A 23,554-nucleotide genomic window follows, 5' to 3' on the forward strand; every position below is an offset into this window, starting at 1 on the left:
GGGCCTGTGATTCATATTACTACTTAAATAATAATCACTAAATACCTACCTATAATTATTACCTATATCTAAAGCAGTGGCGTGCACAATGTTTTTAACTAGGGTATGCACTATACGAACAGATTATACACAATAAAAAATTTCTTCTCCAAAAAATAGATTTATCAAATTTGATAACTGAAATGACTTTAAAATAATATTTATTGCTGTATAATACATTCAAATTATCCTATACTAATTTAATTAGGTAAGAATTTCGCCCTCTGCACCATCCTCTCAGCCAGCAGAGAGGCAGAAATCACGCAGTTCCAAAACATGTAATTATTTACATTTAGGTCCTTTTTTATTAACTATTTGGTAACTGCGAGACGCTATGATGTGTAAATGTGTCATATTTTGTTAATTTTCTTGTACCCCTCTAGTAGTAGTACAGGTACTGTTAGCAAAATTTACCGTGGAGTTATTGGAATTTTATTTCAATCCTGAAACCTCCCTCAAACCTTGATGGGTTTAAGGCCCATTGCTGAACTCGGGCATTCAGCATTACAAGGCAAAAGAAGTAATAAGAAATACAATATATATCTTGTTTTCTCTTTACAAGATTCAATGGTGAAATATTTGGTTATTGTTTTAGTGGTGATCGAATCTTAGATATTTACTTATAACAATTCTAAAAAGTAACAGGTTGATATTTTAATAAATTCCGCGCACGGCACTTTTGAATGTCAAAAAGGAACCGGATATCCGGTTAAATAAACGTTGAAGCCTTTGAATATTAATTAAATACTAAGCAAATAATAATTATTTATTTATGTAGTAGAAGATAGGAATAAATATAAAATTACCTCAAGCCTAATCGAGTTTTAATATAAGATTATGATACGTAGATAACTATAGTTACGTACCTACAATTACCTACATTCCTAACACCTTGTTAATCATTATTATAGGTACCTATGTATGTATGTATATATGTATATATACTTACATTGTAAGACAAAAATACAGTTTTTTAATGACAAAAAATATTTTATAAAAAAAATTGTACTTGGGTTTTACACAAAACGAGGACGCAGCATTCGGAAAATACATATTAAAACATTTTTAATATAGCGCCATCTCTTGGCGAATCTCTATATTTCTTCACCGTACTATCGTATAAATGAACCACTCGAACTTTTAAGTGCTGCCATCTATTTAAGAGTTTACTTAATCAGTGTTGCCTCCAACAAATTTTGTATTTAGATTTTAACATGCAACACAGATATGAATGTCATTTTAATTAATTAAATTTTTTTACTCTGTCAAGAAACAGTGATCGAAGTGGTTGTGTTTTTGGAAGTTATAATTTTCCCAAGAGTATGATCGTTCCAATATGAAAATATTACGCGCCCTGTAATCGATTTCCTTTCCTATATTTGGAACGCTATAGCATGTTGCAATTCTGAAATTGTATTCTGAAACTGAGTAGCAAGAGATTACAGAAAATCTATCAAAATGGCAAAGTAAGTGTATTATATTTAATTTCAGTAGATGCAATGATTAGCTAAGGCTAGACATCGACAATTCTGCGGTCGAGCTCATGAGAAATACTAGAATCCATAAAATATCAATTTACAAAACCATTGAAGTGTTATCTTGTTCGATTTTTGAAGTCGCTCATTCGTTCGTAATGTTTCTTTCGATAAATACAGAAAAGTAAGTGTGCTCATGCAATTTGTTTTTATCTATAAGTAGGTACATATAAACAAATATTAATTAAAATAATGGGAGACTTCAGTGAGAGAAATTCTTCAGTGGTTATGTATATCATTAAAAAGGCATCAATTTAACAACTTTCACTTCTCGAGTTGTTACCAATGTTTTAGTAATGCTTTAGTAATTTACAGGTATTTACTATGGATATAATTGTAATTGCATTATTTAAATGTCTCTTAGTTCTGTAAACAAACACTACTATTGTTTACATAATTTACAATTTTATTTCATAAATCTCAAAACTTATTGAAATATAAGATATAAAAAGCTCAGATACTCATATGCACAGTTACGCTTTAAAAAGTAAAGTGCAATATTAACTAAAAAATATGGCTTATTCAATTAGGTATAGCACAGGGCACAGATAGTGATGTTTTTGAAGTGGGTCACTTAATATTATTAATAGGGATGGCCTTCAATATTGGTTAATTAGGTCATTTTACAAATTCTGATTACAACCAAGGCACACCAGCCTCGCTCAACTATATTCTAAATAGTGACATTTTCCAAACATTTAAATTTAGTTGTTTCTGAAGGTTATTTGAATGAATTCGAACTAAAATGCAATCATTTATATTCAAATGAAACAAGTATTCTATTTTTACATATTCTCAGGAAAATCTAAAATTTATATACTTAGAATTATTACTGCAGATGTGTTTATCTGTATTTAGTGTTTTCACAAAAAAAGTTAACCTGGATTTGCCAGGGATAAACATGGTAAGATTTAGTATATCTCAGTGCTAATTTAGGGTCTAATCTATCTCCATTCTGTAACACCCAAGTGATTTAGCCTTCCGGTATAATGTTTAGAAACCAAAAAGTGTGTGGATTTCACTTTCCTCCTAACCAGTAGTAGTGCTAGTAGTAGTAGCCCGCTTCCATCTTAGATTGCATCATTACTTACCATCAGGTACTAACTTGTAAAAAAAAATGTAACGTTTTGTAGTTGCAATGTTAAGGACTGACAAGTATACACACTTAAATACAAACATTCACCTTTATAATATTAGTGTAATCTACACTAATATTATAAAGAGGTAAGATTTGTATTTTTGTATGTAACATATAAACATAAAAACTTCTGGACCAATTTAGAGAACTCTTTCACCAATGGAAAGCTGCATAGATAGTGAATAATTAATGATATTGTTTGCTCTCATATTTCCACGTTAATGGGAACTACACAGGTGAAACCGGGAGTTCTGATAGTTCTGAATATAATTTGGTTTTAAAACAGATTTGAATTGTATATGTCTAGACAAATTTAATATTTATTAGTAAAGTTGTGTGTATCAATATTAAATATATGTATTATAAGTAACTAAAAATTTATAGGTGGTAATAAAAGAAGACTATGACATATAAAAATATTGATGATTATTAAAATTTTGAAATATCTGTTTGTATTCACAATGATATCCAAAACGATTCAAGGCTAAAGCTATTTGTTTTATATACTAGAAAATATCTAAATCTTCTTTTTAATTTTCAGAATGTAGGTCTTTAGTTTTTTTTATATGTATATATTAGTTTTCAAAGCAAATTTTGTATGTCTATACATTATAATAATTTATTTTCAAATTATATGTATTCAATGTGTTACGTTATATATATGTATATAATATTAGGTATGCATATTGTGTATTTTAGTTCCTGTCTAAATGAATTAGTGTACTCTAGTGGTATTACCTCATTTCCTTTTGTAATTGGATTCACATTCTGTCTGTATAACAGGATTAACTATTCCAATTTATTTCTGCATATCATATGTACTTTTTTGTACTTATAGTACTAATTACGAAATCTTTTTTAAATATTTCTGTAAAGTATAAAAATTTTAATGTATTTTACAAGATCCAAGAATGTTGAAGAGTTTGGCCTTTGCTAATAATAACCGATAGTCCCAGTCAAATACATGAATAAATAATTAAATTGAAGTATCTGTGATTTCAAGATTTAACTATGTTTATCAACTGATTATAGTTGTTTACGCAATACCAAAACACAAAGGCAGATAGACAAACAGACAAAAATACATTTTTAAAATTTTTGTCTGTTTGTCTATCTGGGCTAATTTATGAAACAGCTGAACCGGTTTTAATGGCTACTTTTTTGCTGAAAAAATACATGATTTGGTTTATGAAAAACTGAATTTCACATGGACACTAAAAAGCTAATTAAAAATATATTTTGTGCGATTTATGTAAATATATTAAACAATCAAAGAAATTTTGGTTATTTTACTTATTTTATAGTGGATAGGGGGACATACACAAAAATGTTAAGATTTTATGTCTATTACAGAGAGATGATGATAGTGTTCGTGTACGACACCGCGTGTTGCGTGGCGGAGGAGGACGACCCGGCCGACGCGGTGCTCTACTTCCACCCGGGGTGGGTGTCGGACACGCAGCGGCTGGCCCTCGCCGGACAGGTGTGTTCGTGTCCTACACTCGGTACAGAGAGATGATGATAGTGCTCGTGTACGACACCGCGTGCTGCGTGGCGGAGGAGGACGACCCGGCCGACGCGGTGCTCTACTTCCACCCGGGGTGGGTGTCGGACACGCAGCGGCTGGCCCTCGCCGGACAGGTGTGTTCGTGTCCTACACTCGGTACAGAGAGATGATGATAGTGTTCGTGTACGACACCGCGTGCTGCGTGGCGGAGGAGGACGACCCGGCCGACGCGGTGCTCTACTTCCACCCGGGGTGGGTGTCGGACACGCAGCGGCTGGCCCTCGCCGGACAGGTGTGTTCGTGTCCTACACTCGGTACAGAGAGATGATGATAGTGCTCGTGTACGACACCGCGTGCTGCGTGGCGGAGGAGGACGACCCGGCCGACGCGGTGCTCTACTTCCACCCGGGGTGGGTGTCGGACACGCAGCGGCTGGCCCTCGCCGGACAGGTGTGTTCGTGTCCTACACTCGGTACAGAGAGATGATGATAGTGTTCGTGTACGACACCACACCGCGTGCTGCGTGGCGGAGGAGGACGACCCGGCCGACCGGGGTAGGTGTCGGACACGCAGCGGCTGGCCCTCGCCGGACAGGTGTGTTAGTGTCTGATCTGATAGATCTGATCGTTATATATGGCATAACGACAGACCTCATGGCCTTTAGATAACACAACACACTGGCCAAGTGCGGAAAAGGCAAAATGAAGAAGAAGAAACACAACACACAGCTTCTTCGTCTCCAAAGAGGTGGACCTCGATTTTGTATATCACCCGGACTTACATTCCAACCACGTTTCTAGAGGCGTCTGCACTGGTTACTGAGCTCACAAACCTATCGATAGAAATGTCCTCTTTAAGCCAAAGTTCGAGTCAAACAGGAAACACCTTGAAAGAGACATTACATCAACCTACATTCTTCTAGCCTTCGGGCTGAACTCTCGCAGAGATTCTCTGTAACTGGTTGTGGCGAACTCTTTCGTTCGCCCACTCCAGGTCTGGCCACCAACACTTTCATATTTAGAATTCAGGAACCGCGCATTGTTTAATAGATTGGGTTTGTTTTATTACCCAACAATTACCCATTACTCCATTTTCTCTCCGCTCCGCTACTCAGCAAGACCTATTTTATACTCCTTTTATTTTATGTTCTTGTACATTATAAATTATACTTATTCCTGTAACAACCTACTAATCTCTTCGACGATACGATGATGCTGGTGCGATCTCGTTTAAGTCAGAAAGATTCATGCATAAAAAACGTATAGGCTTCGTAAATTGTTGTGCAATGTTAGAAGAGAAACCGGTTCTTTAGTTTGACCCAAACATCGTTAATGTATTCCAACAAGTCACTAATGAAATAAATTATAATGTTGCCTAATCGCCTCTGGTCGACCACTAAAATGTTTTCTTTCTAAACTTATTCTGTCGGATTTAATCATGCTATTAATGTATTTTTTAAATAACCAAGAAATGCGGTAAAATGTTAAGATGTTTTTTCTACAAACCTATAACAACAAGAACCCTATTAGCTCTGTTAGATACCTATCTACATTTTATTGGCACCACGAAGTATCTGAAATAATCAATTTTTTTTTGAGAATTTGTTTTAGTGGTGTTCATATTTGGTGCCTTTCCTCTATTAGTTTTATATATTTCTGTATCTAACAAATAAATTTCTATTCTATTATTTTTACAGCCCAATATAGGCTATAAAAAATACCTCTAATACCGGATTATGTGTGTGTATACTCTACTTAACTAAACTTAACATATGTAAAAATTATAAACTCAACAGAGTGCATCAAAAAATAGTCGGAAAATGCACATCGCGGTATAAACGAAGAGCAATTCGTCGGATTGCTGACTGGGTCAAAACGCGAGGCGCGTTGACTTTAATTCGTTGAGTGTGTTTTCAAGTTGTTTTACGTGAAGTATGAAAGAACAACCCATTACTATGTTACATTGGTGTTTAAAGTATGATTACAAAGTCAACATAAATATAAATCAGTAGGTACGTAGGTCGGTATTATAAAAGTTTTAGAAATAGTAGCTTTTGTGACAGCCGCGCAAACCAGCCTCCGTGACGCAGTAGTTTGCGCGGTGGATTTAAAAGACGGAAGTAATGAGTTCGATCCCCGGCTGGGCCGATTGAGGTTTTCTTAATTGCTTCAGGTCTGGCTGGTGGGAGTCTTCGGCTGTGGCTAGTTACCACCCTACCGGCAAAGACGTACTGACAAGCGATTTAGAATTCCCGTACGATGTCGTGTAGAAACCGAAAGGGGTGTGGATTTTCATCCTCCCTCTAACAAGTTATACCGCTTCCGTCTTAGATTGCATCATCACTTACCATCAGGTGAGATTGTAGACAAGGGCTAACTTGTAAAGAATTAAAATACAGGCCGTGTGGGGAAGCGTGAAAATGTGTTTTGGTCAGAAATGCTTGGTTGCCGGTATAATTGCATGCAAATCCGATGACCAACGCGGCAAATCCGCGAAACTGTTGACAACGCTCAAAGATGTAAAGAACAGTTTCATTTGGGTGAAGTTGCCGCGTTGTTTCATCGGATTTCTCGTGGAGTATTATAAATAATTCATAATAAGTTTTTGCAAAGTAACGCTTACGAGTCTACAAAAAATGTAACATCTGACAGAGTCTCTTGAATATCATTCTGTGTCGCAAAACTATTTAGAGATATTTTGAGTCGTGAACTATGAATTATCTACTCAAACCTCATTATTGTGTTCTACAAACACTTTGTCGAGTGTTTCTTTAAGCATCATAAAAGAATTTTTAATTATATTCCCTCTGCGCATTTCTACTCCCTCGGGAGTTTTACTAGAGCTCACTTTTGTATGCCCCGCGTATCTGAAGTACGTATTGACGGCGTGCATAATGCATATTTTTTTGCTAAATCTGCATTGGAATGAGTTGTTTTATTATGCGTACTCAGGCCACAAACGTCCTCAACTAAAACATTTTTTTTTATTATTCTACGACTGCCTTGTTTGGTTCATTAATAGCGATCATATTAAATATGAGATTAAACTTCATAGAGTTTCAGTCTGTGAAAGAGCTGTGATAGCCAAGTGGATATGACCTCTGCCTCCGGTTCCGGAGGGTGTGGGTTCGAATCCGATGCGGTACATGCACCTCCAACTTTTCAGTTGTGTGCATTTTAAGAAATTAAATATCACGTGTCTCTAACGGTGACGGAAAACATCGTGAGGAAACCTGCATACCAGAGAATTTTTTTAATTCTCTGCGTGTGTGTAGTCTACCAATTTGCATTGGGCCAGCGTGGTGGACTATTGGCTTAACACCTCTCATTCTAAGAGGAGACTCGAGCTCAGCAGTGAGCCGAATATGGGTTGATAACGACGACGACGAGAGTTTCAGTCGATGAGATTGAATAAGGAAGTGAGTCGTCATTCTGTAGCCTACGCGGAGCAAGAATATAAAAAAGTATTATGGAGGATAAGAAAAATATTAACTGGCGGTAGTGTGTGGGTAGTCTAATGGTGAGTATGCAGTATGATTTAAACTAACTGCTAGTTATTCTACGTCGATGGTTAATGCAAAACAAGTCGACTGAATGACTGTAAGTCTATTGCTTTTAATTTGGTCGTCTCTACCACCATCCCTCGGGGAAGCCTTTGATATCATCAAATCCGTTTCAAGTTGTGGAAGTAAAATATACAGAAGTTAAAAGTCCTATTTTCTGTTACGATCTTGGCTCACACACTGCCGTGTCTAGAAACGGTTGCCGCGGCCGAGCTGGAAATTTAATTATTGCGGAGTGCTTACCATTGTAGAGATTTGTATGCGAATTAAATTCTATTTCTAGCGGTTTTAGACCACAACACACATATAGCGTGTTGTATGAAAACGTGTTTTCGCATGGGCTTACTACATTTTGTGTAACCAAGTGTTTTAATGTTTTAAAAGAGAGTAGCCTGTACGCAACAATGAAACATGAACAAATTGTTCCGTTACATATTTCTGTAAAATACTATTTTACTCTCTCTCTCTCTACTAATATTTATTCATGGCCATACTATAGGTACTCTATCTTAATAATATTATGAATGTGGATATTCGTGAATAATCGGATAAAACTACTAACGTATACTAGTGGTGGGGCGTTTTTTTTTTCAAACTATCTTTCAGACTTCGTTGCAAATATGCCCCCTGAAAATAATCCGACTAGGTTACCACTTTATTTTATTTTGACAAGTCGCGTAGCTGAAATGGCAATGGGTAGGGCACATATTTCAAAGAGCCGATGGACGTTGAGGTCCCAAGGTACTGGAATAGCTCTCACCAGATGGGCTGACGGAATCAAGCGAGTCGCAGGAAATGACTGGATGCAGGCTCAGAATGGTGATGTTTGGAAGTCCCTACAAAAGGTCTGGACATCCATCTTCTGATATGATGATGGTAATGAATAATTAATGCCATAACATAGTTGTGTCCTAATGCTTAGAATACTTTTGGTTTTTGACTTGCCTAAGTGGTCTGGTACAACTACAGTACTACAATAGTGTTAAGGGTTAAGTGTGTAACACAATTTTTGGAATAAATGTTTATTTCTTTCTTTCTAATTGGAGGTCAAAAAATATAACAATAAAACGAATTGGAATCTATATCTCCATTGTTTGGTCAGGTGGTTGGCGCCGCGCACTGCATCAAGTCGCTGTTCTCCCAGCCGCTCGCCATCACGCTGCAGAGCGGCAAGTTCATCATCAGAGAATATGGCAGATACATATTGGTAAGAAACTCGTGATAGCTCAGTGGATATGATTTCTGCCTCCGATTCCGGAGGGTGTGAATTCGAATCCGGTCCGAGACATGCACCTCCAACTTTTCAGTTGTGCGCATTTTAAGAAATTAATTTTCACTTGTCCCAAACAGTGAAGGAAAATCATCGTAAGGAAACCTACATACCAGAGAGTTTTCTTAATTCTGTGCGTGTGTGAAGTCTACGAATCCGCATTGAATCAGCGTGGTGGACTATTGGCCTAACGCTTCTCATTCTGAGAGGAGACTCGAGCTCAGCAGTGAGCCGAATATGGGTTGATAATGACTATGATGATATTAGCAAGTACCCCGTTGGTTCAGTAGTTAGTCTATGTAGCTATCACGTGGTCCAAGGCTGGTCGACACTGTGCTGTAAAAGTTCTCTGCCCGGAGTTAGGAGTTGATGGTTTTACATCAAAATGCCTCGAGCACGTTAATCCATCTAATAACATCTGATAGAGGTCGTTAATAATAATCATGTCAATCATACTGATAACATTATTATGGGTTTAGTAATAGTTAAACATTTGGAAAGTCTGACGTTTTAAACATAACCTAAGACAGTTCTTCTAATTTCCGCAAGTCCAAGCAAAGAAATGTTTACTTCGGCTTGCGGAAGCTACGAGTTTTTAAGCATCTAGTTTACCAAATCTAATTAGTACCATCATGGTATAGTAGAGTGAGCTTGCTCTTACTCGCTCCCCTTTGTCGTCACACCCAATACCATGCGGGTGATAACTCAATTTAAAACTTTCATTCGCTCTTGAAGACTTTAAATTCAGGGTTCGTCAACATTTTCCACCAGGCAATAGGCAGCGACCGGAACATACCCGACTGGGTGCTAAAGAACCGAGCCAGCTTGCTCACGTCCATGATCAAAGTGTACCACGGGGACCTGCAGGCGCTCGCCGACAGCTTGGAGGACCAGAAGCGGTTGGCTGAGAAACTGTACCAGATCTTCGAGACGTATCTGCCGGTGCTACAGTATGGCTGTCATATATTCCAAAGGGTGCCAATGTTGAGCCTTCCAAAGGTTAGTGTTACAGATGTTACTGATTGAATAGACGATATATCTATAGGAAACCCGCAGTCAATGTCCATATTATTGACAATAATAAAAGTTAAAGTTGCCCGCAAGGAAATTATACTATCAAGTCGATATTAATAGACTTCCAGAACACGTAACTACATGAGTACAGTGTTGTGCTCCTCACCATATAAATTGAACATCATTATTATGATCTAAAGTTTCTTAAACTTCAAGTTTGATAATGAAAAAAATAATCTTAATACAGGCCATAGTGCAATGGTTTTAGTTACGCATGTCACATATTAAAATTAAATCGTATTTCTACACGTATGTCTTTGCTACTTTAAAATGCACTACTTTTAAACGCGGCCCGCGAACGTATTTGCATGCTATAGTTTGGCCCAGAACATGTAAAAAGTTGCGCATACCTGTATTAAACCATATTTTTACACTTATATCCATTCAGTTAAATGCGATTGTGGTCAAATGCAATCCCATCTTTTGTAAAAAAAGTCTGTCTCTCACCGACGAAGTTTGACTATAATGTCGGCCTTTTTGCCTTGCCACGTGCTGTGGCACATAATCACAAAAATTAACCTTCACCCTGTCATAACCTTCACAAATGTAACCTTATTTCACCTTTAAGGCCTTAAATCTTATTAACGCATTGGTCAACCACGCTACGGTACTATAACAGGATTAACGAATTACTTTTTACCTGTGGGTAGGTATTTATATTTTATACCTACGAATAGGTACATACTACGTAACGACCTACTCTACAGTGGTTAACTAGTATTTACTTATATATTGAACATTTAAGTATAGATTTTGCTTACAATTAACAAGATAGTAGCAGATAGTACCTTATTAGATAGATAGGTGTTAGGTTTCTTTAAACGATCTTTGGTTTCTGATATGTTAATTAATCGACCATCATGCAATCTCTCTCTGTGCTAAATTTCATAAGCGATTATAAGCTGAAAATGGCTAACACACCAAGAAACAAAGTCACTAAACATTTATAACAAAAGCATACTTAATCAAAAAACAAACAAGTCATACGAATCGAATAGCGCGCATCTTTCTGTTTCACACCTCTGTCCCTTTTTCGTGATAGGAGACACAGATATAATCGATCGAAAAAGTAAAATCTATTCAAGAAGCCTATTCTGTAACATTTTCATAACTCTACAGCGGGAGTTTCGAATTCGTCTACACCTCTCCCTAGTAGGTACTTACCGATAGATAGAGACGAATTCTATCGAGATCGAAAAAAAATATTCCGACGAATTGAGGACCTCGTCCTTTCTTGAAGTCGGTTAAAAATATAGATACTGGAGACCGCTATAGTATTTTTTTCAGTTCATACTTGTATTGCGTATGATAGAGTTTTCGAATGATACCGTTTTGTAATAATTAATATAAAGTCTTTAAGTTATCATTATCAACAATACTGATAAGATATACTATAAATAAACACTTGAAACATCACAGAGGCAGCTCGGAAAGTTTCTGGATTAATGGATTACAGGCATCATTATAGGCAATAGTAGATTAATAGTACAGGAAACTTACTTCGCTACTACTGATAATGAAATTGTTACTCTGCAAACAATACAATTCAGTTGTTTGAACGAACAAGTATTGTATTACCTTATAGTGGTAATATTGAGATCCAGAGCCAACCTCTATTTTCTAATAACTCAATAATTTCACGCAATTTATATCAGTCTCAACGTAGGACAAAACTGCTTAGTTAAGGATATAACCTTACTTACTCTTTTAACTAAAATTCCTTGAGGCAGCAAAGTCTAGACGAGTGACTTTAAAAAAAAGAAAAGAATATTTGACCAATGACCAATATTCCCATTACCCTCCAACTAATCGGGAAATGCTATTAGTAGTGGGTACGACAATAGACCAACGGGGCGGGGATCGAACCAACACCCCTCGGTGATGAGTCCGACCGCTCCTTCCGTTGAGCTATTGAGGCTCTAATTAAAGTAAACATTTCCAGAGTGCTACGTCCGTGTACATGGAGTCAATGCAGATCTTGGAGCATTGTCGCAGGAGTAAAGGTGTATTGGGCGGTGTCATACTTTACAATAACAAGTAAGTAATTAGATCATAGATGATAAATTCATGAAAGCAATCGGCTCTGTTTTCTTCTGCAGACAAGACGTGCTGCCATAAACTGTTAGGCTGCCTGTCCACAAGAATGAAGTGAGGGAGCGTAGCGGAAAAACTGACTAATGCGGAGGCGAGTTGCGTACCGTCTGTTCACCGGGGCGGTGTTGCAGACCATGTTAAATAAATAAATGTTAAATTTAATTTATTTAACCTCTCTCCGTTTCGGTTTTATATGATTTTTTAAACTAGCTCACAAGTCCACTTAAGAGAAGCGGAGATTTTGTGCAATCCTATTGGTTAATATTTCTCCGATTCTCGGCTCCGCTGCCTCGCTCCGCTTCGCTTTTAAATTTTGAATTCACAAAACTGACAAATTTACCACCTTTGGGCAAGTTGCGTCATCTGGAAATAAAAATAAAGTCTTTCAAAATTCTGTCCAAAGAAACTTTTAAAAGATTGTTACAGAGTTAACTTAACGTTCGAATTGTTGCAGAATCATTTCAACACAACTACCGCCAAGTTTGACCTCATATTTAACAGTGGTGGACCCATATCGGATAAAATCACCCGCCGAGAACCTAGAAACTGACACCCCTTTGCCTTTAGGTGCTCAACTTTTAGTAGTATATGTAGGAAAAAAGACTTACAACGCCCTAAGGAAACAAACAGACAAACTACAAGATTTCTACCAAAAGGGAGACGAAGTTATCGCTAAATACAAAAAGGTAATTTTTATACTTATCTTTTTAGACGTCAAAAAAAAAGTACTAAAGACTGTGTATAAAACTTTGTTATTTACGCGTACCTTTTTATTTGTCTGATAATTTGAATACCTTATTCTTTTATGTCTTCTCCCACAACAAGAATTAATAGAGAAATATCCTATAAATAGGTCCTTGTATTGGACTTACATAACAACACATAATAATATTAAACATTGTAACGTAAATGTGAACACACATTTTAATGAAAAATCTTTTAACATTTACTGTCCCTTCGATATTGCATATAACTATTAAATTAACCAAACAAATTATGAATTTGATTGTAGTTACAAGAAGCAGAACGTGAAAGAGCTCGGGACCATCCCCAATCGGGTATGAAGAGAGACAAATCCCTTCTGTTCACTGCGGTACCCGAAGAAGATCACACAATGATATCCCCGCCAAATAAAGAAGAAAATCCAGGTGTAGAAAGAAAACCCAGCATGCCTGACGTAGTACCGTTCACCAACAAACCAAGGCCGCGCCCAAACAAATTATCTCTTAGTTTCAAAAATCAGAAATCGTTGGATGAAGACGCAAAAGAAAACGAAAACGTGTTTACGGGTCAAACCAGCGTATGCTCTACACCCATGGTGGAATACAAACGACTGCATGGAAACATGCTATCTATATGTCAGAATCCCGATAAACCCGATTTTATCGCAGACGAACGAGAAAACGTAGAACCAGATGTGCTTAAAAATATAGAGAACACAACAAATGGCATGGATGATGAAAAAAGAGATACCAAAATAATTTTAGACAGCAACTGTATAGGAGAACATTTTATCAATAAACCAGAGCCGATAAGAAAGCTAGCCAGCGTTACAGATTTACAGGAGACGTTTAGAAAATTATCCACAAGGACATCGTCAAAGATGAAGTTAAAACGTTCCAAAATAGACGGGCAATCTGATCCTTCTCCTGAAGAAAAAAGTCAAAACACAATGACAATCAACGATCCGTTATTCCCAGTGTTCAGAAACGACGGGGTCGCGATTTCAGAGTCCCTATTCAATCAATACCTAGAGCAGTATTATTCTGGTATCAAACAAAAAACGAAAGAAGATAACATGTTTAATTTCAACCTCAAACTTTGCGAACTAGACAAGTTCAAAGATTTTGATTCAGATTTGATAAAATCACCGCAGCGGACGCCGAAGAAAGTTGCGAAAGATTCCACAAAAACAATACAAAGTGATCAATCTCGACGGAAATCATTGTCTTTACCTCTAAAATCATTATCAGAAAGTAGTGAAACTCAAATTGGAACAGAATCGGAAACTGTTAGTTTAAAGAAAAAGTTGTCGGGAGTACAACTGACGCCTTTAATGGAGAAGTTAAGTCATTTGGCGTTTTCGGACAAGTCGAGCGGGTACAGCAGTAGAGTTATGACACCTTTAGAGCTAAGAGAATTACTGACACCTGCTTTGGAGAAACAAGTCACATTTTCGGAAAGGTAAGTCGTAGTCAATGCTTCCACGCAATCAATGTTGAAATTACGCGATGTTATATTTGTGTAACTGTAGAATGTAATTATGTATAATTATTATAGAAAGACAATTAGTTCAGGCAAATTTGACTATCAAACTTGTCGATAATAATAATCTAACTTCTCTACTTTACCAAAATGCTCTCATTTAGTGAAAACGTACCCAGTCGATACAAATCTGCAGGACCCCAAAAACATTAACAGGCATTCTAAAAATACACACCATTTGCATTTAAGGTGAACAGGTTCTGAAAGTATTTTTATCGCCATAAGGTTACATTTTAAAAATAAACATTTCAATGCGCTAAAAATAAACGCAACCCGCTTTTGAGGTAGACTGGTTTTCAAAAGTATTTTTAAACCCGTCCGAGATGCTAAAAATAACCACAGTTCGACAATGACCGTTACTCGTTATATGGTAATGTGTCCAATTTCAACATTCGTTTATATTTTTACTTTATTTGTATTTTTTTGAAAATTCAGAATAACTAATGAGCACAGCGTGTTTTTGATTTAAGAGGAAATCCTAAACCAATGATGATTAATTTTTGTAATCCGAACAAATCGGGGTCAACTCAATTTCAGAATTTTATATTATTTTAATTGGAGGTGCTGATCGATCTAACTTACTAGTTAACGCTCGCGACATCGTCCGCCCTTAGACCTTAATCCGACCCTCTCGCAAAATTACAGACATACTCATAGCATCTACTATAATCCAATCTGCACTACTTCGCTTCGATACAGGTCCCAAAAATTAATTTTCGTCTATGTATTACTATCGATGATTTATTGTTTCATCAGTTAAAATGACGATGATTGCTTGATTATATATTTTATAGGACACAAGTGCGACACGAAGAAAGCGAGGAGTCCGAGTCGGACGGTGACAGCGACGTGGAGACGCTGCCCACGTACAGCGCGGAGGCCGTCAAGTGCGCGCTGTTCGTGAGCGGGCTGCACAACATGGCGCTGCTGTCTTTGCTGGACCTGGACGCCGCGAACGACGCTGACACCATCAACTCCTTGGTAAGTGTAAATTTGCGGCAGCGATTCACGCTGACACTATCAACTCCTTGGTAAGTGTAAATTTGCGGCAGCGATTCACGCTGACACTATCAACTCCTTGGTAAGTGTAAATTTGCGGCAGCGATTCACGCTGACACTATCAACTCCTTGGTAAGTGTATATTTGCGGCAGCGATTCACGCTAACACTATCAACTCCTTGGTAAGTGTAAATTTGCGGCAGCGATTCACGCTGACACTATCAACTCCTTGGTAAGTGTATATTTGCGGCAGCGATTCACGCTAACACTATCAACTCCTCGGTAAGTGTAAATTTGCGGCAGCGATTCACGCTGACACTATCAACTCCTTGGTAAGTGTATATTTGCGGCAGCGATTCGCGGTAACACTATCAACTCCTTGGTAAGTGTAAATTTGCGGCAGCGATTCACGCTGACACTATCAACTCCTTGGTAAGTGTAAATTTGCGGCAGCGATTCACGCTGACACTATCAACTCCTTAGAGGTAGATTACCACCTTGTAATGTCATGGTAAAATGGCGCGGAAGTTACGAAGTCAAATAACTTCTGAGCACATGTCTTGTAGGTATTTCCCTAATACTCGTTTTGCGTAAATTTACTATGCACGGCTAGGATGTGCAAAGCCCTTGCGAAGTCTGTTTTCATTGTATATTGTATTTCGCTTGGGTGTGTTTAGAACAATATTGAAGAGGGATTTTAAAAAAATATATGCGCGTTACATCTTAGACATCACCTATAATGAAAATGTTGTTTAATTGTTGTATTGAAACTGTTTAGAATAGTTGCCATTTGCAACTTTATTTAAAGGAATTGAGATAGAGTGCATTACAGTGTTGAAGTTAATTAATGAATTTTACTTTATTTAATTTAACTTTTTTTTTCAGTGGGAAACGTCTTTGAACGCGTTAGGGCCAATCGAGCAGAAGTGCATAGAGCCGCTGACGACGGAGACGGACGCCTCGGACTACAGCTACCTGGTGCTGGACCCGGACTGGGGCACCGTGAAGAAGGGCGGCCCCTGGGCGGCGCTGGACATCGCCACCATGGGTTACATACACAACGAGTTCGAGGAGCAGCCTGATCTCACCGAATTTATACTGCGGTAAGTCCGATTTCTAGACAACTATTAAATTTTGCATCTCACTTTTTTCTTACCGTCTAATAAGTTTCCTAAAAATGGTAGGTTTTTCCTCCCTTTAATAAGTATGAGACGAATATCTTTGCATTCCATGGATGCACCGGGCCGAGTCCACCGTGTGGCAGGAGAAAAATTCTAACATTCCAGGGCCTTCTTTAAGGGGCCCTTTTAAGAGAATGTCAGCACTGGCCTTTACTGCCCAGCCAAATTCAATAGGAGCAGCTTTGAACGACTGTTTTGAGTATAGTCAATCTACCAATTTTCAGCACTCCTAGTTGGACCAAGATTTTATTCAGATAGAGAATAATGTGTTATGTGATAGTGTGCCTCTAGCACCCACTTATACACTAACCACACAGCCATATTTAATTAGTTCACATGTTAGGTCATAATGCGGTTGTAAGTGTAAAAAGCATATCAAAAAAGTAAATAATTTAGATATAGTTTCGACGTGTTTCTCTCGTCATATCATCATATCGACATTGTCACAGGAGCGAGGACAGCGTGGTGCTGGGCGCGGCGTGCGGCGGCGCGCAGATCTACTACCAGGAGAGCGGCGCGCGGCAGGCGGGCCCGCCGCCGCCCTCCGACATCCTCGCCACCGCGCCGCTGCGCGCGCGCCGCCGCCTGCACCGGGACCACTCCGCGCTGCTGTTGTAAACTACCCCACGGACTCAAAAGGACTTAGAACTCAGAGCCGCAATTAACTACCCTACACCTACTTTTTGTAAACTACCCTCTTCAACTACAACTGTCAGTTTTCAAGCTCTTTTTACTGCTTCACCTCTGATACATGGGACCCAACCTCGTTGGTCCAGCGGTTAAACTTATGTGATCCGAAACTCACGAGGTCCCTATGTTTGTAAACTACCCTACATATAAAACTACAATTGTCAGGTGATATGCTACATTTCTCTCACCTGAACTGCTTTGTTGGTCTACTAATTAACTTGGGACTTCGGATCACATAATTTTTCATACAATAACTGCAGTTAGTGTTGTTACAACTCTATCTGCGTACCTGCAGTAGGTAATCCTACGTTTTCAGAAAATGTAAAAAAATCAACAGTCCAAGTATCAAGTTTGCAATTGCACGTTGTAGAGTCAACATCTCCTGAGGATGCTCCGGTTTCGGGGTGAAACGTACGTAGAGAGTATTTTGTCGGACCTGGGTGACGTTGTCGCATGGGTTCGCCGAATTTTCGCGGATAATAGCAAAATAAATAAATCATTAAATAATCATGATGAACTTCCGCAAAGTAACGCCTGCTTCTATCCAAGTATCAAGTTGAAAAGTCATATGTTTCTTCGCTAATAACTGTTTGTATTATGGTGTAGTTTTGTCGAGCCCGAATCAAAAATAAATGAATTTATCAATACCACGTGTACTGAAAGGTGTTAGTTTAAGTACTTGCATTACATTGCCGTGTACAAAGGACACTATCATTAACTGTGTGTAAACTCTGTATGATATTATTTACATTTACTACTTATTGTTTACATTTACTAATTTTATGGACTACTACTTTTAATATAATAGGCAACATTGTGATACATAGATTCAGTATATCAATAAATGTAGGGATACCTATAACTTAGAGAGAGTATGGGCGGTCGCAGACAAGTGCAACTCGATGACTTTTTACGTTTTTAAGCAACTTCAAAAAAGGGTAAAGGTAGGTAAAGTTAAAGGGGTAAAGTAATCAAATCGACGCGTATGATTTTTTTAATGTTTGTTACTTCATAACTTCGTTATATTTCTTAACCAATTTAGAAAACTTTCATGAAAAAATCAGTTCAGTACTTTTGTGTTAAAATGAAAATTTCAGTAATTTTCATTTTAAGTAAACGAAATTGCCCATGTGGTGTTTTCGGTCACTATAGACATATAGGACACACTAAAAACAGAAAAAAAAAGCAAAATGATAAGTGTCTATTTGGCATAGCACCGTTTTCGATAAATAGAAAGGACATAGGTATGATGGTATTTTTCGCTTTTTAGAGTTATGCATCTTTGAAGTTGGTTACTTTTATTGATAAAAAGATTTTTGCAGTAATATTATCGTACGAACGGTTCGATGGACAACGAGTATGCTAAAAACTATTTATATGTTAAAAAGTATAATGTAAAAAACGGGCAGGAAAATGCTGTGTGTAGTCGAAACCTGCGAATTGCAACAACTTTTTTATAATGCTTGCTAACATAATAAGGCGGTGAAATAAGAAGCATAGTATGAAATGCAGATAACAGATAGTTCCAGATAAAATAGTAGAGGCAATATTCTGTATCAAATCTCAATACGTGACAAATACCTATCGTGATGTTTATTGATAAACTGAATCTATTAACGCTAATATGATATTTTATTTTTAATATGTAAATATTCCTTTTATTTGTATATTTTTATCAGACTTACAAAAAAGAGGAGATTCTATATTCTAAAAATAGTTTCGATTTAGTTTTAATTTGTTGTTTTGTTGGTCTAATGTAGTCAAAATGTGGCAAGATATTTGAATTTGATAGATTTAGCATAATATAGTTATGGAAGACGATTTTTTAAAATGAAGGTAGATGTAGTTTTGTCGTTTATAGAATAGATATTGGAAGTAGACAATCCAAAATAAATTTAAAAGACTAATCTTAGTATTAATACATAGTTGCAAACTGAATAAATAAACATTCCAAGCCAAATTTAGTAATTTCAAAAAAAATATCTAGTCTAATGAGAAAGCATTCTGAACTTTTAAAAAAAGCCGTTTCCAATATTTCATTGTCTACTATTTGCCATTTTCCTATTTAGTCCGTAGTAAAGTTTACAGGATCAGTACATATCTTTGAATCCATCTTGAAAATTAAAATAGTAATTTATTAATCTTTAGCAAAAAAAAAAGAAATAGTTTGCTGCCCAAAATATTGCAGCTTGATTGCCAATATTTCAGAGTTGAGCTTATATTGCGTTTTGAATATTGTATAGTTTTGAATTTCGCGATCGTTATTGCCAAACTACGTTCCGCCTATAAATTTCAAAAATACATTATATACATATTTATTTTGTATAACTTTATCAACATTCCATTTCAGAAGAAAAATTACTCTACATTCCAATCATACAGATTACGTCACTAAGTTGACAATCTTCTTGTTCAATTTAATTTTTTTTTTGTAAATAATTTGTATCTATAGTTTCCGTCTACAATGTTGAGGTACAGATACTTATGCAGATCCCCAAACCGGTTTCCAGCCGAAATCATATACCGGTTAATCCTACCTACCAAATCGCTTGACAGAAAAATAACAAAAGTGGACAGATAAGTGCCCCTTCACACAGACCGGCTCGGAAAGCATCTGACGGCGTTTTTTTCACACACACCGCGCTAAACTGCACGCAAACGGAGCTACGCGAGGGTGGAACATCTTCCATTTCTCTGATAAATACAAGCTATTGCCATTCCCCTCCAATTAGTTGGGAAAGACCACAGAACAGTCAACGATAAAAACTAACGCTTTTAGCAATAGAAGTAGCAAGGGGGCGAGGCCCGCGTACACCCGGGTGTGCGGAACATCGCAAGCGTGCCCGCGCATGTACTAGCAGTCTTGTTTTGTTCTGTGACAAAAGGTATAAATAATATTCAACTCTAACGTAAGGGTGGCTACATTTTTCACTAAATATTAAACAGCCATTTAGGCCACGCCCCTGGGTACGCTGGTTTCAATACAAAGAATTGATACTTTATAAATCCAGTTACCTCTTATATCTGTGGAAAAGACTGTATTACGGTACGACAATAGTCCAACTGAGTGAGGATCGAACCACCACACCTTGGTGAGTCTGACCGCTTTACCGTTGAGCTATTGAGGCTCTAAATTATACAACACTATCCAACCCTTTAAATTCTGACACACCCCAGCTCTACTCTCTGAGCCGGACGCCTTAGGTGCTTATAAATTACACCTACTCTATGGACTAAAGAGCCTGCAATAGCTAGACATCTCTGGCTCTGACGGCCTCCGTGGCGCAGTGGTATGCGCGGTGGATTTACAAAACGGAGGTCCTGGGTTCGATACCCGGCTGGGCAGATTGAGATTTTCTTAATTGGTCCAGGTCTGGCTGGTGGGAGACTTCGGCCGTGGCTAGTTATCACCCTACCGGCAAAGACGTACCGCCAAGCGATTTAGCGTTGCGGTACGATGCCGTGTAGAAACCGAAAGGGGTGTGGATTTTCATCCACCTCCTTACAAGTTAGCCCGCTTCCATCTAAGACTACATCATCACTTACCATCAGGTGAGATTGTAGTCAAGGGCTAACTTGTAAACAATAAAAAAAGACATCTCTTTTTATGAAAGCTGTTAGTTTTGATTGTCTGTGCCTATGCTTCTATCATAGACAAGTATGGAGTTTGCTCTAGACCATAGTGGCTTTGTTACATAGCAGGTACAAAGTCAACTGTACACGTTTAAAGCATATTATCACACTAATATTTTAAAGGCGAAAGTTAGTGTGTAAGTGTGTGTTTGTTCGTCCTTTGCGCTGCGTCTACTGAAGCGATTTGACTGAAATTTGGAATGGAAATGGATTAAGCTACTTTTCATCCCGGAAAAATCCATGGTTCCCGCGGGATTTGTGATTTTTACGCAGACGAAGTCACGAGCGGTTGCTAGTTGTTAAATATTTTCGCTCTACTACTTAATAATTAATCGCCGTGCTGGAACTAAAGTCGAGTTTTAAGAATTGTATTCCCAGCATACATCCTCTGTTCAACTTCTGTGATGAAATCTGTATAAACCGCAATATAAACTCAATTCCCACATACAGTCCACCCATTTTTAGTACTCTACTAGTTATTTATGTAGTCTATTGTAGCCAAAAAAGAAAAAATTAGTCTCTTGTACGCTCATAGTAATCTCGCCACTAGTTAGTAAGTTCCGGCCACGTAGTATATATATTGCTATTTATTCTGTGCTCAATCTTGCCATCTTGTAGCTTATTTATAAATATAGCCCGATTTATTTTTTAATTTATTAACAATAGTCATCGACTATATGCCTTAAAGGTATTAATAAAGCTGTTTTTTTTACTGCAAGGTGCATATTAAAGTTCGATACGTTTCCGTTGGATTAGTTAAACGCCAGCCACACAACGGTCACATATATAAGTCTGCATCGCACTTTGGGGTTATAGTTGTAGGCAGTGAAAAAAATATCGAAACCATACCCATAACCAAACGATACTTGAAGATAAATCTTAATCGTGTGTGGCTGACGTTAGGGAGCTTCCGATATGGTTAAAATTATATTGGTAAACTAATTCCTTAATCCCGTTTTCTTTAAGATCACTAACAGCAAAGAAATCAACTAATTGAACGATCTATAGAAAAGTACATTTAAAAAAAACTCTAAAGAGTCGAAAATAATCCCACAGAATCTACACCCGTCCACTGAAAACCCTGCTTCAATAGATGAACTAAGCTTACTTTGCAGTACTGTTGAATTATAGCAAAGTAAGATCAATCCTAAACACCGATGTTAGCAGTGAAGTGAAGTATTAAGTTATGTATAGTTTTTTAACATTGTTTTTATTTAGTGCGTAAGTACCTTGAACTTTAATCATTCCCAAAACTATTCTATGTATTTTAATTTATCAAAACTAAGATATTCTTCAAACGTGTCAATGCATACGAATCGCGTCCAAAGCCAGAACTCTTGCCGCTTTAAAGTTATTTTTGTTATTTTCTTGTTTTGTATTTCTACCCTCTTTAGTCATAAAAACAAAACCTAAATAAAACTTGACGAATTACTCTTTGACAACATGGTAAAAGAAAGACGTATAGACAGCGTAAAAATTAACGTAAGAGGGAGGGACAGCGGGGAGGGATATCTTTCGCGCCTCAGACCAATTATTGTATAGGACCTGAAGACTAATTTACTGTCGTGACGTATGCCAGTTGATTTATATGAAATTGAGATTCTATGTAAAAATGTCATCCGGTACTTACTGATGGATATCACAGTTCGTAAACGACATTTTGTCAATTGATTTGATGTTTATTTTAATAGGTTGTTATTAAAGACCAAAATAGTGAATAGGCTAGCCGCCTTGCTAAACGTTACTTTCTGTCAAAGTATATGATCAACGATCTAATGCGATTATAAAAACTGTCTCTTTAGCATCGATGTTTCATAGTTGTAATCATGTTCGTCGGTAAAGACCTCCGTAAAAATACTTTTTTGTGAACAACTTAGTTTTCCTCAAAAAAAGTTGAGCTCGTTTTCATGACAGACAATTTTTTTCAGACAAATTCCTTGTGAAATTGGATGATACTGGTCCCTCTATAATTGGTCTGAGCTCCTATAGCCTATGCAGCGCTGGCAGGTAGTTATTTATGGTTTTCCTATAATATGTTTAAGTTTGTATTTTTATGATTATGTGGGTAGATATATTTTTACTACTTACATACAGTGAAACCTTGGACTTGCTTTTAATTATTTCTTTAATCAACACAGAATATTAAGTGCAGCGCCTGTATTCCAAGGTTTAACTGTATGTATTGGAAATAATGTTAAGGAGTGCCAATGCGTCACAGATATGTGGTGTGTATTTATTTATTATTCTACATAAATAATGTAAGTTTTAATAAAACCCGATAGTGAGATTTTGTTAATTGTACGCCAGTGTATAAGTATACTCCAAATAAAGTTAATAAATAATATTACAATGCATTATGATTTATAAATATTCTGATTACATACATATTTCAATGTTTTATATTCTAAATTACATAAACGACCAAATCTAAATGGTATTTGAAATCCCTTTAGAGAACAGAACAGTTAATTTTATAGTGAATTTTTAAAATACAAAATAATTTTCACTTATTTAAATTGCCATTGGATAATGTTGTATTCAATCCCAATGATTTAGTATATCACCAC

General features: G+C 37.1%; 1 protein-coding gene across 2 annotated transcripts; it reads left to right on the forward strand.

Annotated features, from left to right (window-relative positions):
- Positions 1-1,312: 1,312 nt before the first annotated feature.
- Positions 1,313-23,331, forward strand: LOC112057897 (uncharacterized). 2 transcript variants are annotated; one of them, XM_052885635.1, is made up of 10 exons: positions 1,313-1,505; positions 4,066-4,195; positions 8,884-8,988; positions 9,823-10,050; positions 12,068-12,162; positions 12,674-12,905; positions 13,232-14,403; positions 15,279-15,465; positions 16,369-16,586; positions 17,114-23,331. In XM_052885635.1, the coding sequence occupies exons 1-10, from the start codon at positions 1,498-1,500 to the stop codon at positions 17,280-17,282; spliced, it is 2,544 nt and encodes an 847-aa protein (XP_052741595.1). In that variant the 5' UTR covers positions 1,313-1,497; the 3' UTR covers positions 17,283-23,331. The 2 variants fall into 2 exon arrangements, with proteins under 2 accessions (XP_052741595.1, XP_052741594.1); XM_052885634.1 differs by lacking the exon at positions 4,066-4,195 and adding an exon at positions 4,382-4,669.
- The last annotated feature ends 223 nt before the right edge of the window (positions 23,332-23,554 follow it).

Source organism: Bicyclus anynana, chromosome 14 (genome assembly GCF_947172395.1).
Source record: "Bicyclus anynana chromosome 14, ilBicAnyn1.1, whole genome shotgun sequence".
NCBI lineage: Eukaryota > Metazoa > Arthropoda > Insecta > Lepidoptera > Nymphalidae > Bicyclus > Bicyclus anynana.